Raw genomic sequence first — 16,511 nt, forward strand, 5'->3', positions numbered from 1 at the left:
ATTCTGAAGCAATTGGCAGCTTCTGCTCTCACCAGTCAGGACCTGGGTGAATTAAATGTCCCCTGGCAGAAGATGATGACTGGTGTGCATCATCGTCTGGGTGCAATTTTGAAAGAAGAGTTCAGAACGCTGCTTTCTTCTGATGTTGTTTTGCTGTGCATGACTTTATGAGGAAAACAGATGTTCTGTTCCTCTTCTAATGCCAGGTTTTCTGTACATATAGCAAGATCCCTATATAGGGAAAGGTATACATGTGTACTCCATTCTGAAGGAAATCAGCCCCGAGTGCTCACTGGAAGGACAGATCGTGAAGCTGAGGCTCCAATACATTGGCCACCTCATGAGAAGAGAAGACTCCCTGGAAAAGACCCTGATGTTGGGAAAGATGGAGGGCACAAGGAGAAGGGGACGGCAGAGGACGAGATTGTTGGACAGTGTTCTCGAAGCTACGAACATGAGTCTGACCAAACTGCGGGAGGCAGTGGAAGACAGGAGTGCCTGGCGTGCTATGGTCCATGGGGTCACGAAGAGTCGGGCACGGCTAAACGGCTAAACAACAACAAATACATGTGTACAAGGATCTCTATTGTTTACGTAAGGAACAGCCCGAGTGTGACTGGCGCAGGGATGTGAACAGCAGAGGGTAAATTCTGGAGAAATGACCCGAGTTCAAAAAGTTGGAGAAACACTGCTTTAGATAAAAGCACTTCCTCTGCTACCACGTGGAGGCGATCACTAACTGGGTAAATGTGTGAACCAGCCATTTCTATACTGCCCCACCATGTTCTCAGCATTTTAAAAAATGTAATGCACTTAAAAGTTTTTGTTGTGCTACCAAAAACAAAAACCCGTACAACACACTTTGAAAAAGCCATATTCAGGTGTACAATGTACTACATATATTTTGTTCTCTGTATATATAATCGAACATTCTGTATTATATTCTAAGGAGTTGCTTCTCAGACAAAATATATACCCTTGATAAATTTCATCCCTGAGAAAGTGGCTCCTTGAGGTTACACAATAAAATTAAAAACAGTACAGTAAATTACACAAACAATAAGGCAGCCAGGGATTTCTGTATGCATTTGGAAACATTTTTCCCCTCTGAGGAAATGTTAAACTGCAACATTTTGGGAGGCAGTAAAGTGAACACTAAAGATTCTTTCTAGCTGACATACAACCCGAGATTGTCTTTGGCAAAAATCACAGGGAGATAAGATGGTTCTCCACAGTAGTGGAAGGCAGTACACCAAAGGCTAAATGCTTTCTAAGCCACTTCAGGAGAGGCAACTTGCAGTGGGGAAGCAGCAGAGATTTGGGATGTTTAACCCCTTTTCCTTTTTTCATTTTGCTTCAACAGTCCCTGCAACTCTAAAGTCATGTACTGCAAGATAAACACCATCTGGAATCCTAGAAAAGTATCTTAGGGAAAGAAGTTCCAGCTCTAAAGCAGTCAGCCTGAAAAGAATTAATCATCCACTTCTCCACCCAAAAAAACAAAACCCTGCACTAAAGCTGCTGTGCCTAATTTTTTTTGGCATGTTTGCATTTTGATGTGCAACATAATCCTTACTATATTTTACAATTAGAAACACTTCCACATCTAAATTATTTCGTTATTACAATCCAATCCTGCTTTTGAGGCATAATGCAGCAGGGGAAACAATCATACACTGGACTTCCAAGAGCTATGACAATGATAGACTCCTTAGCACTAATTTTGGGAACTAGCTTTGTCCCTTAGTTGCAGAGCTTCAGAAGCTGTTTCCCATGCACAAACAGGGGCAGCTTGCTGAATGGCAGGGGGCACTACACAAGAAGGGTAGGGAGGGAGATAGAGATGGTGAAGAGTGCCACAATCCTTAGTGCTGCATTTGCAGAGGCCATGATTGGTGCCCTTAACATCAGCTGGCTGTATGTTCCAGCCTTGCTTGTTTAGTCTCAGAGGCATGTGACATAGCAATTACACGGGGGGTGGGGTGGGGAGATCTGACATATGAGGTATGGCATGCTCTGGCTGTGCTAATTTCACCAAAGCCAGTGAAGGCGATTCTGAACTGCTCCTATCAAGTCTTGTGAAATTAAATAAACAATCATTATTTCCCACCTATTCTGCTATCCTAAACTGATAATACTGCTGCAAGAAAAATTGGAATTGAACTCTGCAGAGGCGGCGGCACCACAGTACCTCTGCAAATAAGACTAATAGTTGAACTAGGATCCACAGACACTGTCAGGTCAATTGACTGACAAGCTACCTTTTGGCTAAATATGTAAACATGAAATCAGCAGCCATGAATCTTCAGCCTCACTACCGATCCTTTAATCCTAAGAACCATGACGTAGCTCCCCACTAGGAACCACTTAAATCTTTGAGCTTTTGTTGCCATTGTTCCTTCTTTCCCATGTTGCTGTCTCAAGGTTATTTAAGCTAGCGCAAATAGAATAAATTGCTCCGTGGTCTGCAGACACAAATCATTTATCCCATAATAAAAATAATAACCACAACATTTTCATTATCTTGAGTCCTTAAAACAAGAGTTGGGAACATACTGCCCTTCAAATGTTGCTGAACTACAACTCCCATCAGCCCTGACCACTGGCCAATCTGGCTGGGGTTCATGGGCAGTGGAGTCTAACATCATCCAGAGGGCCAAAGGTTCCCCATCCCTGCCTTAAAAGAAGAAACTCATTAATTTGTGTAGTAACATGTCACAGATTGGTATCTGGTTGATGTTCAACAACTAATTTATCAACAGTTGGAATAACCAATAGAGATGATTCTCATATGTGTGATTTCTAATGGGGCTAATTATTTTTTCTCTCTTTTTCCTGTTAGTGTAAATAAGGAGTAACTGCATGTCTGCTGAATTGTGCTTGTGTCAAACCTCTGTGAATAACAAAAGGAAGAACTTATTTTCAACTACTGATCAAGCTGCACCATTGTGTCAGTAGGATGTTCAGCTTTTGAAAAGGTGCCAGTAAAACTACCAGCTGTAGTCTTGTTTCCACCAGTCCATTGATAGTGGCAGTGTGAACTTTATTTACTGTCCAAATATGGTGACTTTCAGTCCAGTTGGTCCCATTAGATGTGCTGTTTGGTAGCATTTCTGGAAAACCAAATGATGAAATGACGTTCTGTTTAAAAAAGCACACAGTACGTTGTGCTATACTTTACCACCTTCTGTGTTTTTTGCCAGTGGTGGCTTTATCTTTCCAATACAAGGCTGTATGAGCAAAGTGAGGATTCCCACCATGTAAAGCAAGCCACATATGTAGAAAGAAAAGTCATATTTTTGTGTCAGGTCATAAATCCAGCCTGGAAAACAAGAGCAATGCAGTTATCTATAGGATATGATCAATAAATCAGTGAAGAATAGAGAACATTATTTATTCTAATCATAGCATAGTTGTTGGTATCATACTATGCTCAGTCTCTTTCCCCACCTCCACTTGTCTTTCATCCATCTTAACTTCAATAGAAACCATTCTGCAATGCATTGTATGGCTTTGTGATTGCTATGCCTTACACTAACTGGTATCTGATTTACTCTCATCTGCATCTGCACAAAACTCTCCCAAGAAAAAATATATGCTATAAGCCAGAGGGTCTGGTAGAGTCAGCCAACAAAGGGTCAGAGGTAGTGGCTGGTAGCCAATGAGATTAGACATCTGTGAGAAAGCAGATGTTGGTGATGTTCCATCTTCAAATTTGCCCTGTGAACATTGTGTTATCTTGTCAAACAACTTCTACAACACTAGGAGCTCCTTTATTTAAAATCAAGAATGTACCAAGGTATATTTTTTGACTAGGAATGTGACCCATAAATGGCGTGGAATGGGTGAGAATGAATGGTAATTGTACATGAAATGATTCACCGTATATTCCGGCGTATAAGACGACTGGGCGTTTAAGACGACCCCCAACCTTTCCAGTTAAAATATAGAGTTTGGGATATACTCACCATATAAGAAATACGACCCGGCGTATAAGACGACCCCCAACTTTTGAGAAGATTTTCCTGGGTTAAAAAGTAGTCTTATACGCAGGAATATACAATAATTATTTTATTTAGTGTGTTTATATCCCACCTTTTCCTCCAAGGGACCCAAGGTGGCACACATGGTCCCCCCCCCCATTTAATGCCCACAACAACCCTGTGAAGTAGGTTAGGCTGAGAGGCAGTAACTGGCCAAAAGTCACCCAGCGAGCTTCATGGTCAAGTGAGGATTTGAACTCATGTTTCCCAGATCCTAGTCCAACACTCTTAACTACTACAACACCCTGGCTCTCACTATGAACTCTAGGGGCTACAAAGCATGCATGGACTATAAAGTTCGACAAACAAAACTTTGCATTTACCTGCAAAAGGTGGTCCCAGGAGTGCTGAAATCCCATTAGCACAAATGATGATTCCATAGGCATTTGCGAGGTGCTTAATCCCAACTAAATCTTCAGTAACAACAGGCATGAGTGAAAAATATCCACTGGAAAATCCTATTAGGGCACAGACCACAGCGAGCCCAGCATATGTGTGCATTACTGGTAAAATGAAAATGCAGAAGACAAGAGTGAAGTTGGCTGCCATGAAGACATTCCAAGCACTGACGCAGGGTGAATCAGAAATGATGCCAAGGACGACCTTACCAAGAATGTGGACAATGGCAATAATTGAGGTCAAAGGGAATACATCGTTCTGTGTAGATAGGCCATATTGCTTCACTATTTCTGGAAGATGGATAAAAGGGATAACAAAAGTGCTGTATGCAAATAAGGCCCAAAACACAAAGGCTGCAAACTTTCTGTTGGTGAAGAGGGATGCAGCACCAAAGTAACTAGAATACCAGGTCCAAAAGCCTTTCTGGATTGTAAGAGTCAGCTGACTCACCGTCTTCAGCACACAAAGAGCATAGATATTCTTCCAGTGTCTGGTTACATCTTTGTTTTCCAACTCTGAAAAAATGTCAGACTTTTCCTCCTTGCCTTGCCCTTCTTTTGCCTCTTTCCCCTCCTCCTGTAAGATGCCATTAGATGCCAGTGTTTCTGCAGAGCAAGAGAGAGCTTTTGCATGGCTCTTGCTAACGTTTTCCTCTCTGCTTTTTTCAGTGGCTTCCTCCTTGTAATAAACTGGTCTCATGAGCGCTCCACAAACACACAGGTTCAGACAGACCGCGCCCTGGATGAACATTGCGTTCCTCCAGCCGAACTCCATACAAAGGTATTTCAGCAGAACTGTCATCAGGAAAGCACCGAAGCCCGTCCCAGTTGTGCTGAGTCCCTGGGCAAGTGCTCTTCTCTTCTCAAAGTATTCTCCTACCATGACCACAGCAGGCAGGTATACCATCCCACTCCCAACACCTGAAAAAAAGAGATTCCTGAATCAGCTGGAGAACTTTCATTGCAGTCATAACACATGCAGGCAAACTGGCACAAGGCCCAAACGTTATTATCCAGTATGGCTTCACCTAAAGGTTAAGGATAGGCTTCCACAAGCATCCTAGTGAAGCAGCACTAAAACTGCTAGCACATTTGCACAGCTAAGCAGCTTCCAGTATGGTTTTAAATGATGAGAAATGATGACAAGGTGTGACTGGATGCTGCTACAGGAATCAGACACGGGCCTATGCTGTGGCAGTATTTTGTAAAGCTTTTATGTGTTGTAGAAATGTGTCGTGATAAAGACTGGGAATAACAAATCACACTCAGTCAGCTGATTCTGAGCACCACAAACTAAAGTTTAAATCAGCCTACTGAGGCTTAGCTGTGTATCCCAGAGCTGATACTGTAGTAGTATAAGCCATGAATTCCTGAGACCTGTAAGATCAGACCTAAATATAGTCACCTGGGCTTAATAAACTAATTATCTCCATCACTAGAAAGACCGTGCATAATCTCAAACTCAAGTCGTATCAACCTCCAAAGCCAGAATGACTCTTCAACTAACACCAAAGCCTGATTCCAGAAATAGTATTATGCATGCTGGAATGGGATCTATCCTCAGTGTTTCAGGTAAAAGCCACAGATTTATTAAGACACATGGTTTCCCCTGAAAGTAGAAGCTACCTCACATGCAGGACTAATAACTAGGGATTGAGTTTGTGGCTTCCATTCCACAACCACCACAGCCATATACTTTAAAGGTTTATTTACTGTATTTAAAACTGTTCCTTTTCTGAGATAAGAGCTGAAACTGCTCCGAGTTCTACTTTCGCTGATGCTCAAACAATTCTTAGTAAGTTAATTGGTTTAAGTGGGTGTCCCAGAAAAGACAATCTGCTCTTATGTCAACACTGTGGCATCATCTGTGAAAAGTAGAAAATATTTGCAGACTAATGGACCATATACTTTCTGCCTGTCTCTAAGCACCTAATGTGCTTATGTTGTCAGTTTAAAAGAAGTTTATTCCTAAGGTTTCCTCTCCACCTGCCACCGGCCCCTCATTCCAGGCTGAAAATGAATATGGAATTTCTCCTCTTATTCTAATAGGGTCTGCTATGGCCTTAGAAAGAGAGAAGACTAATATTTATTCTACTGAACAGGATAACCCTCCCAGGAGACAGAAGAAAAGTCCAGCTCAGCTTCCGTATGCCATTAAATGGTGTCATAATGTTTTGTTTTCTCTTATCATTGTATTTTAATGCTGCAGGGGGTGTCATTTGGATTTTCCCACTTTAGATGCCCAAATCTCTTGTGATGATTAACAGCTTTGTGGGGTTTCAAGCTCAAAATCATTTTTTTCATCTACACACAACAAAGTTTACTGTTCCCTTTTTTGCCCTTCTAATTATACTCTCATAGTCAGACAGTTGAGTGCAGAAGGCTGCCTGCCCACTTCCATAAAGGGATAGCAACCATCTACCATTTTATCTGCCTTAACGCAATGAGCATAGGCCAGTTGAATGCCTATCTAAATTAATTTAATGTAAAGCTTTGTCAAATGCCACATATGATAATTATAAACCTCTACCATGTATCATATTGTTAATTTTCCTTCTGAATTAAAAAAAAACCCAAGTCAGAACCTTTCCTTGGAAGGCAGTTGTCCCAACCTGCTGATCAATTTGGTTGCCCATTTTTGCACCTTCTTCAGCTCTAAAACATCCCCCTTTTTTTGGTTGTAGCAGCCAGAACAGTACACAGTATTCCATGTCTGGTAGCTTACTCGGTAGTAAGCCTCATCGAGATCATAAGCCTTCTACCTATGGCACACACTCAAATATATTGCTTTAAGCAACTTTCTTTTGAGTTCCTGCCAAGTTTTATATGCCAAGTGAGTTTATCACTTGGGGTCCTTTCCAACTCTAACATTCTATGATCCTATGAAACACCTGAACTGGCCCGGGACACTCTGTTTAACCAGCTGTCATGCCACCTTCAGAGGAAAGGTTATTTAAAGATTATCAATACCAAAACCATAAATCCACTCTGAGAAAGAGCAAATCAAATATGATTAAGATGCAGTGTCCCAAATCAACCCCAGTGAATATTGCTCATAAGGATCAGCAATGTGAAAGAGGAAGACGTTGTCCTCAAATGACACAATGCCTTAGGTGACCCCAATATCTATCTAGTTCCTTTAGACCAGGGACTCCCAAACCTTTCCCCCCATGGACCACTTGGAAATTGCCAAGGGTTTTGAGTTGACACTTAATGATTTTTCTGCCTGTTGTAGCAATTGTAACGTGCTGTTCTAGGTGCTATTTCTTATCACATCACTAGCCACCTTCTATCCTGGTCCATCCCACTCACCCTGTGCGCAGATCGCTGGGGTCATAGAGCAATGGAGCAGCAACTAGGATGCTTGGGTGAAGGACGGTATACAAATTTAATAAGTACAGTGGTACCTCGGTTTAAGTACACAATTGGTTCCGGAAGTCTGTACTTAACCTGAAGCGAATTTTCCCATTGAAAGTAATGGAAAGTAGATTAATCCGTTCCAGACAGTCCGCGGAGTACTTAAACTGAAGCATACTTAACCTGAAGCGAACTTTCCCATTGCAAGTAATGGAAAGTGGATTAATCCGTTTCAGACGGTCCATGGAGTACTTAAACTGAAGCGTACTTAACCTGAAGCGAACTTTCCCATTGAAAGTAATGGAAAGTGTATTAATCCGTTCCAGACAGTCTGTGGAGTACTTAAACTGAAGCGTACTTAACCTGAACTTTCCCATTGAAAGTAATGGAAAGTGGATTAATCCGTTCCAGACGGTCTGTGGAGTACTTAACCTGAAGCGTACTTAACCTGAAGCGAACTTTCGCATTGAAAGTAATGGAAAGCGGATTAATCCATTCCAGACAGGTCCGTGGAGTACTTAACCTGAAGCGTACTTAACCTGAAGCGAACTTTCCCATTGAAAGTAATGGAAAGTGGATTAATCCGTTCCAGACGGTCCGCGGAGTACTTAAACTGAAGCGAACTTTCCCATTGAAAGTAACGGAACATGGATTAATCCGTTCCAGACAGGTCCACAGAGTACTCAACCAGAAGCGTACTTAACCCGAAGTATGAGTGTAATTGGTTCTGGAAGTCTGTATTTAACCTGAAGTGTACTTAACCTGAAGCAAACTTGCCCATTGAAAGTAATGGAAAGTGGATTAATCCATTCCAGACGGGTTCGCAGAGTACTTAAACTGAAAGTACTCAAACCAAAGCGTACTTAAACCGAGGTATGACTGTAATAATAACTAATAATAATTGTGCCTGCCATTCACAGCCGCTGCTTCCACCATTCTTCCCAGACGTGTCGTGCCATGGACCACCTGAGTAAAGCTTGTGGAGCAGTGGTAGTCTGCAGACCAGTTTGGGAACCCCTGCTTTAGAGTAATGCACTAAGCTTTGTACATTCATTCCAATGCTTCTGAAAGGAACACCAAGCGTTTTATGTTCCACAGTGTATTCTTCATATGGCATTTTGCACACGAAATAACTGGTGTTATGTTTCCAGTAAAGGGATTTTGTCAAATGCTCAACACATTTGCACATCATGGCAAACCGTAATCCATGACTTACTGTGCATGAGCAAACCATGCTCTTTTAGTGTGCAAAGAAAACAAACCATGATCCCCGGCTTAGTATTGTGTCCAAACCAGCACTCAAGCAAACCACAGTTGGTAAGCCAAGAAGAAATATTGGTTGATCTTTGTGGCTAGGATGAAACAAATCATGATCCCTGTTTCAGACACAATGCTCAGCTAGGGATTGTTGTTGTTTTTCCCCTCTGCGCACTAGTAGGTAGTAGTAGAGAAGATAGATGTGGGAGTGATTTGCTCATGCACAATAACAGGTGGTTGATATAGCTTACTGTGACATGCAAATACAGCTGTTCAGTTATACTGGTATTATTTAACTATTAATATTAGTGCTGTCTTGCCTGCATTGTTGAAAAAAGGACATGGGGGGGGGGGAGGACATGCTTGCATCACACCTTCAAATTACCATTGTACTTTTAGTTTGGAACAAAGGGGAACATTGGAATCTTAAAGCATGTCCAAGAGCTATGGGTAAACTGCATGTTTTATTGTTATATGTTATTGTAATTGCGTCTTCTGCTTTTAAATATTTTGCAAACCACCCTGGAAATGTTTTATATGGAGGCATATAAACAAACAAACAAACTTGCCATTTCACATCAGCAGCCACAAGTGCAACTTGGCCATCTGCCCAAGAAGTGTGATATGGGCGTATGATTTGGTGTGAAGCAAAATATAGACATTAAATATTTAGGTTGGCTGTGGCTTTCCAGCTAATCTGAAACACCATGCATCACCTGAATTAAGGTATCTATGCAGGTGGTCTGAAGTGCTTATGTAGATGTTGCAGACGTGTCACCTCCAACATGCGAGGTATCTTCTCATGCGCACTGTTTTGTGTTGTTGTTGTTGTTTAGTCGTTTAGTCGTGTCCGACTCTTCGTGACCCCATGGACCATAGCACGCCAGGCACTCCTGTCTTGCACTGTTTTGTGTGCACAAATCTAACCCTCCTCCATTGACATGCATGAAGAAACATCTACAGGCTGAGGAACTTGATGTTTGTGGTGGAGTTACTGTGCTCAGAAGGAATTGTAGGTCAGGGTGACTGCCTCTTTGCAAACTGAGGCTTATTTTAGCATTCTGTGTTCTTACAGATCAGTTATTACTACAATGAATATCCGAATGCATATTCAAAAAATAAAGCATGCTTACCAGCTGTAACTCCAAACGTTATAAACAGGTAATGTACATTTGAGGCATAGGAGCTCAGTATCCAACCTACAGCAGTCAAGATCCCTCCAGCTATTGCTGTCTTCCGGCAACCGCAGGTGTTAATGAACAAACCAATAAAAGGACCTGTGCCAAAACATGAAGAATGGATTGTTTTCCTAAAGCTTTGTTTATTCTCTTCATGGGTATAACCACACTGAAACCACTTGATTCTTACCAGCAATAAGATCAGTAAATATTAGGCCACCTGTTCAAAACTGTTAAGTGCTAAACATCGGTTCTCAAAGATCTAGGCTCTTATTTCTAATCAATATATGAAATTGAGACAATATGACTCATGACAGGCAGATTACAGAAAAATGGAAACAGGCAAACAGTATCATATTTTATAAGGGGCTGTTGCTAAATATTTTGATCCATAAATGTATCTATCTCTGCAGGAACTGATCTTGGGCATATCCCTTTCTTCTAGAATGGCTTATGAACCTACCTACAATCAGGGTTATACCCATACTGAGGGAGCTGACCCACGCTGTCAGGCCTCGACTTTGGCTGAATTCGTCAAGCCATTCCATGTTGAGAACACCAAGGGCCATTTGTGATCCCATGATGAGTATGTGCACCAGGAAAGAAGAAAGGACAATCATCCAAGCCCATCCACCATCAACATCTGGATTCGCCATAAGCTTCTTCTTCCTGTCTTTGGAATCCTCTTCAAAATCATAGCCAACATCTTCACGACTGGCGTACATTTTCCACTGAGTATCCTGAAACAAACATAATGTTTTCACAGGCTCAGGGTTGTTTTATTTTAGTTTCTTTGGTGTTTTATTCATCAACTCAAATGAAACTGGTTTGTTGGCAGCTCGGCCGCCATTTTGCACCCTCCACAACACCCTGGAACTTCATGAGAGTGGAAAAGGCAGCCACTGCCACCACCACACACAAAAAATGGCCTCCATTTTTCTAGAGGGAGGATGAGAAAAAGAAAAATCTTGGGGAAATGTACTCTTGAGAAATTTCAGCTCCTCTCAAAGTCAGCTGTAGGCAGCCAAAGTGATATGAATTTGAAGCAGATTTCCAACACCCAGCCACAGCTGTAGGATTTAAAATACTTAACCGTGCCCTTGTAGGGACAGATATTTTGGCCACAAAATGTTTTCACACTGTTAGCCGCAATCTTTGGATATCTGCACTGCAAACACACCCAGAAAAAGGAAATGTTGTTTGTCAAAACTGTGCACACGCCATCAGCTGCCCAGAACTAGGATAGGACACTGGCCCTCACCTCACTGCTGACTCAGAGCAGCCTTGACCCAGCCTTGTCTCTTCCATTCACTCACAGATTACTCCACACAACTAAGTGTCATGCAACAAGCCGGCTGCCAGAAAGCCGCAGACTATCCTTAGAGCAGCAATGCCAAACATCAGTGACTGCTGTTTCCTCTTAATCAAGCAAGACCAGCAAGTCCGAAATGCTACACTGACATAATAACTGGGATTCCAGTTATTTGCTCTTCTAGTGTAAAAAGTTCTTTCCATAATTGATACTGTCTTCTTAATAACCCTGTTAGTCGTCTTTGCTCTGGGAACAATGTTATTTCCTCCCACCAATTTTGTCCAAAATACCTTTTTCCTAGTGGGGTTAAGAGCAATTCGGAGGCTTGCAATTTTCAGTAGAAAAACAGCACAAGGTAAAAAGGAGGTTCTATCCCCCTCCCCACACACTTCGTCCTTCCTTGTTGGTGTTCCACTTCAAATTGAAGCACCTGCAGCTTCGATGTATAAAGGAATAACACAACTACACATAATGTATAGTTCATTCCTTACTAAAATCACTACAGGAATGTGCCAGTTTTGCAGATGGGGAGATTGAAGTAAAGTGATGATAAGCCCAAAATTTTATTAGCTGCAACTCTGTTTAGATTATTTACATTTTAGGGCCCAACTCGCTAACAGTGTGATTTAATGCATGTTTATTGAGAAGTCCCACAGTTCAGTTAGACCAGGGCAGTCCAACTTTTTGTATCAAGTGGGCGGCAAGAGCATTTTGACATGGAATCTGCGGGCCACACACTTGGTTGCAGAGGGCCACCAAAAAAGAACCTGAGGGCCGCATGGGGCCCTCGGGCCATGCGTAGGACCACCCTGAGTTAGACCTACTCTCAGACTTACTGCATAGGAAGGTCTCCTACTGCCATTTAAAAATTTTGTTATGTTCCTTCTTAGATATGAGGTTCATTCAGTGGGTCATCTTGGTCAAATCCCTATGTTGCATCCTAATCTGATTTGCAGGATTGTTGTGTGGATAAGTTGGAGGAGGGTATGTGTGGCATCCTGAGCTCCGGGGAGGAAGGGTGAAATAAAAATGTATTTAACCAGCAAATAAACAAACAGCAGTTCTTGGTTTAGCTAGATACCCATTGAGCATAAAATGCTTAGAATGTCTGTAAATCTGGGCCCTTTGAAAGCTGTAAAGTTCCACATATTCAATACATGGTGCTTTGAAGAAAAAATAAGCAGTTTAAAGGATTTTCCTAAGGCTACACAAGAGGGCTGTGTCAGAGGCAAACTGGCCAGAGCTCTACAGGCCACTACCGTCCCCTTTTTTTGTCACATGAATGATATTGATTATTCCAGCTCCCCACCCTCACCCCTCCCCGATGATCCTGCATCCAGTATCCTCCATGCAGCATTCTGCCTTGCTCTTGATGGTTTAAGTTTAAAACATAATTGCAGTGTGTGACCAGCACACTTTTTAAACAGCACAACAAAGCAAAATATCTAGGGCTTTTTCCAACACACACACACACACACACATATGGGAGACTTAAGTAACAAAGACATAATTGATGTGGTAGTTCCTAGTTACTGCCAAATCAATAGCAAAAGAAAGTAGAAGTGTTTCTATCAACTCTGGGCTGCTGAATATTGGTACGTGTGTAACTCAGTACTCAGGAGCATTGTGTTCCGCGATTTTTCCTATCTCTTAAAACATAACTAATTTCCTGTGCCAAAGGCATTTCTGGTATGGACAGAAATGAGCAATCTGCTCATAGGCTGTTAATATTTTGCAGACCTGCTTTGCTGTACAGTATGTTTATGCAGGAGTAGGCGCAGTAGAAGCCCCACTCCTACCATCTTCTACATAGGAATAAGCCATTTCAAACCATTATCCTCAGGAGAATGCTGAACTGTGTCTCTTCCCTCTACTTCTTTCACTCTGCTTCTCACATGGGCACAGCTAATATGTGGGTCATAGATCATGTATAAAATGGTCCTGCTGTACACCTTCCTACTAAATCCAATGTATCAGATACATGATCACCATGGGGTTTGTTTCATTTAAACTACTACGATAAAACTTCATTTTATAAAATCTGGTGACAGGTCAGCATGAATGAAGACTGGACTGTGGTCCTCAGCATGCTTTCTTGGAAGTAGGTTTTTGCTTTATATAGGGAAATTATTTAGGAACAGGCTGGATTCTCTCTCCATCCCACCTACAAAAGTCCTGCTTAACAGATAGCTTGGTTCTCAACCCATCTATTTTTGTCTTGCCCAAGCACGTGTACTCAGAAGGAAATCCCACTGCTTTCAAGGGGTTCTGCTCTCCAGTCATGCAATCCTATGCATATCTACTAATTGAGTTCAAGTGGACTGACTCCCAGTTACATGTGTATGTGCTAAACACATTTATTAAGAAAAAAACCACATTGAACCCTCTGGGATGTTTTGTGTAAATGTGGATACAGGACTGTATCAGTATTGCCACCTGAGTTAGCTGCCTTAAATGATAAAGTACTGCATGTCCTCCAACATTCAGAGGTAGAAATAGGGTTACTTATGCCAAGTTACATTTAAAGTTGTAGTTTTATATTGCAGTGTCATTGATGTTATGACATACTGTATATTCCTGCGTATAAGACTACTTATTAACCCAGGAAAATCTTCTCAAAAGTCGGGGGTCATCTTACACGCCAGTTCGTATTTCTTATATGGCAAGTATATCCCAAACTCTATATTTTGACTGGAAAAGTTGGGGGTCGTCTTATATGCCCAGTCGTCTTATATGCCGGAATATACAGTATATAAATCTTCTCCAGAGCACTTAGCCCCGAAAAGAGGCATATAAAATTTCAAAATAAATACTTGGCAAACGCCTCTTCACTCCAAGGCTACGCACCACTGAAGTCTCTTGTCTGCAAGAGGTACTCCTGTGTTCATTTACTTGGCAACAAACAGCCTGTCTCGTAACAGATTATCATGCTTAATATCTCAAAATAAACCACAGGCTGCAGCATGCGAAATGGCAGGTTGTGTCCTGCATGGTGCCTTAAGGCACCTACACCTGCTTACCTGGGAGAAAGTCCCACGAAACTCGATGGATCTTACATCTGAGTAGCCAGGTTTAGGACTGCAGAGTTAATGATCAGGTTGTACACTTCCATGGCATGCAGCCCCCTCAGCCTAATTTCGAAAGCTCTTTGCAAGTTAAGGCTATCTGGCGGAACCAGGCATGGAGAGGGAGAGGGAGAGAGAGAAATGGGGTGTCACAAACAGAGGGGGAAATGGTGGGGCTGAGAGGCAAGGAGCGGCCCCTCCCACTTTCTGCCCTAGCCACGCCCACAGCGCTAGCTTCGCCGCTGCCCTCCAAAAACCATGCGCCCCCGACCCCGAACACAAGGATTGTGGCCCTCGACAGAAGAAAAAAAAATGTTCCGCACCCAGGCGGAGAAGGGCAGTGCTAAATGATAAAAAAGGGATGTGAAAATCCTCCCCTGGTTTCCACCTCAGACACAATAAGAACACGTTTTGGGGGGCAGTATTTTACCAAGAAGCGTAAGGCCAGGGGGTAGGAATAAATTATTCCTATTCCTATTCCTACCGGTAGTAAATGTCTTCATGGTAGTCAATGGCTCGTTCATGTTGCGGCTCTCGCTTCTGGTGTCTTCCTCAGTGGCTCCCCGCGAGCAGAAACCTGGCAGGAGTTGTGGGGAGCGGGCCGCGTAAAAAGCGCGAAATAAGAAGCCCCGCGCAGAGCAGGGAAGGACAGCGGCGGAGGAACCGCGCGCGGCGGGGCCAAAAGGCGACTGGCCGCGAGTTACCCGCGAGCAGCGGGAAACCTTCATGCCGGGAGCAGACGAAGCTTGGCGGCCGCTGCGTGCGGAGCCTGCCTGTCGCGTCGGGCGGCTTGCATGATACCTCCCCGCTTGCCCGAGGCCGCCCAGGCTCCGGTGCCCAGCCTCGAGGGCAGGCCTGGCTGCCGGCACACCCACCCACTCACCCCGGAGGGAGCCGCTCTTACTCCCGGGCGCCTCTCGAACGCGGCGGATCCGCTGCTGCTTCCCGCGGAGTCCCCGGGACTGCTGCAGTCTGGAGTGGCATCTTCAGCAATGCGCCCGCCCGGAGCTCTCCTCACCCGTGCCGGGGGAGGGACGGACGGAGGGAAGCGGGGTCGGGATTGGGTGGGGGCTTAATTCCCCCGCCGGCCTCGACCCCCGATCGTTGCCCTTTTGTCCCCAGGGCACCTCGCCTCGGGGTGATCGTCCTGCTCTTCTTCCTCCACCAACTCTCTGCACCGCCGGCAGCCCATCTCTGGCCGCTTGCAAGTCGGCGCGCTCTTCCCATGTGTGCGAGGCACACCGGCTAATTCTGGTTTTGCGCAAGGGAGGTTTGGAAAGCCCTTGGCGGGCTGCCGGAGCCTCTGGTGATCGCTGGGTGAAGTTTGGCGGGCGGCTGGGGCTGGAGCTGGAGCCAGGCAGCAACTGCTGCGCACCCGGGTTTAGGGCAGGAAAAACCCCTCTCCAGCCCAGCGAGCCATCGGGGAGAAGAGCGCGAAAGAAGGAGCGAACGGTTTGTTTTTGTTGTTCTTAGACAGGCCTCTTCCGCATGTGGAAACCCTGAGGACAAAAAAACAGCCCCAGGGAAGATTGAGAGATTTACACTCCTGTTTACGAAAGGCTTTTGGCTTCCAGTTCCAGAAATGTTCTCACCACTTACCCCTGGCCTTTCCCCACCCCCACGTGGCTGCTCATACCCCTGGCGTCTTTTCTAAGTAACACACCAGGGACTAAGTTTCTTAGTTTTCAGATGAGGACAGCCTTGAAATCGTGAAACGCTGCCGAGTTTTGACTTGTATCATAGAATCATAGTAGTGGTGGGCGGGACCTCATGGGTCATCTAGTCCAGTGGTCCTCAACCCCCGGTCCACGGACCGGGACCGGTCCATGGATCAATTGGTACTGGGCCACCCAAGGAACATTAAATACAATTAAATTAAAATTATTAAATCAAAACAATCT

General features: G+C 43.7%; 1 protein-coding gene across 10 annotated transcripts; it reads right to left on the minus strand.

Moving 5' to 3' along the window:
- Positions 1 to 876: 876 nt before the first annotated feature.
- Positions 877 to 15,843, minus strand: SLC16A14 (solute carrier family 16 member 14). 10 transcript variants are annotated; one of them, XM_035133755.3, is made up of 7 exons: positions 15,515 to 15,841; positions 15,095 to 15,187; positions 14,566 to 14,710; positions 10,697 to 10,973; positions 10,189 to 10,332; positions 4,367 to 5,362; positions 877 to 3,322 (listed from the first exon to the last, which is right to left on the minus strand). In XM_035133755.3, the coding sequence occupies exons 4-7, from the start codon at positions 10,956 to 10,958 to the stop codon at positions 3,171 to 3,173; spliced, it is 1,554 nt and encodes a 517-aa protein (XP_034989646.3). In that variant the 5' UTR covers positions 10,959 to 10,973; positions 14,566 to 14,710; positions 15,095 to 15,187; positions 15,515 to 15,841; the 3' UTR covers positions 877 to 3,170. The 10 variants fall into 10 exon arrangements, with proteins under 10 accessions (XP_034989646.3, XP_088525884.1, XP_088525885.1 ...); XM_088669758.1 differs by having other exon boundaries at positions 15,494 to 15,839; XM_088669759.1 differs by having other exon boundaries at positions 14,566 to 14,706; positions 15,494 to 15,826.
- Positions 15,844 to 16,511: the final 668 nt, after the last annotated feature.

This window comes from Zootoca vivipara, chromosome 5 (assembly GCF_965207765.1).
Source record: "Zootoca vivipara chromosome 5, rZooViv2.hap1.1, whole genome shotgun sequence".
Lineage (NCBI taxonomy): Eukaryota > Metazoa > Chordata > Lepidosauria > Squamata > Lacertidae > Zootoca > Zootoca vivipara.

Excerpts from the sequence above, each read along its gene's own strand:
- SLC16A14 (XM_035133759.3), bottom strand. The coding sequence starts at position 10,958 with ATGTACGCCAGTCGTGAAGATGTTGGCTATGATTTTGAAGAGGATTCC. Across the intron at positions 10,333-10,696 it reads GGGTATAACCCTGATTGTAG|GTCCTTTTATTGGTTTGTTC; the intron begins GTAGGTTCATAA and ends GTTTTGGCACAG. Across the intron at positions 5,363-10,188 it reads AACGTTTGGAGTTACAGCTG|GTGTTGGGAGTGGGATGGTA; the intron begins GTAAGCATGCTT and ends TCTTTTTTTCAG.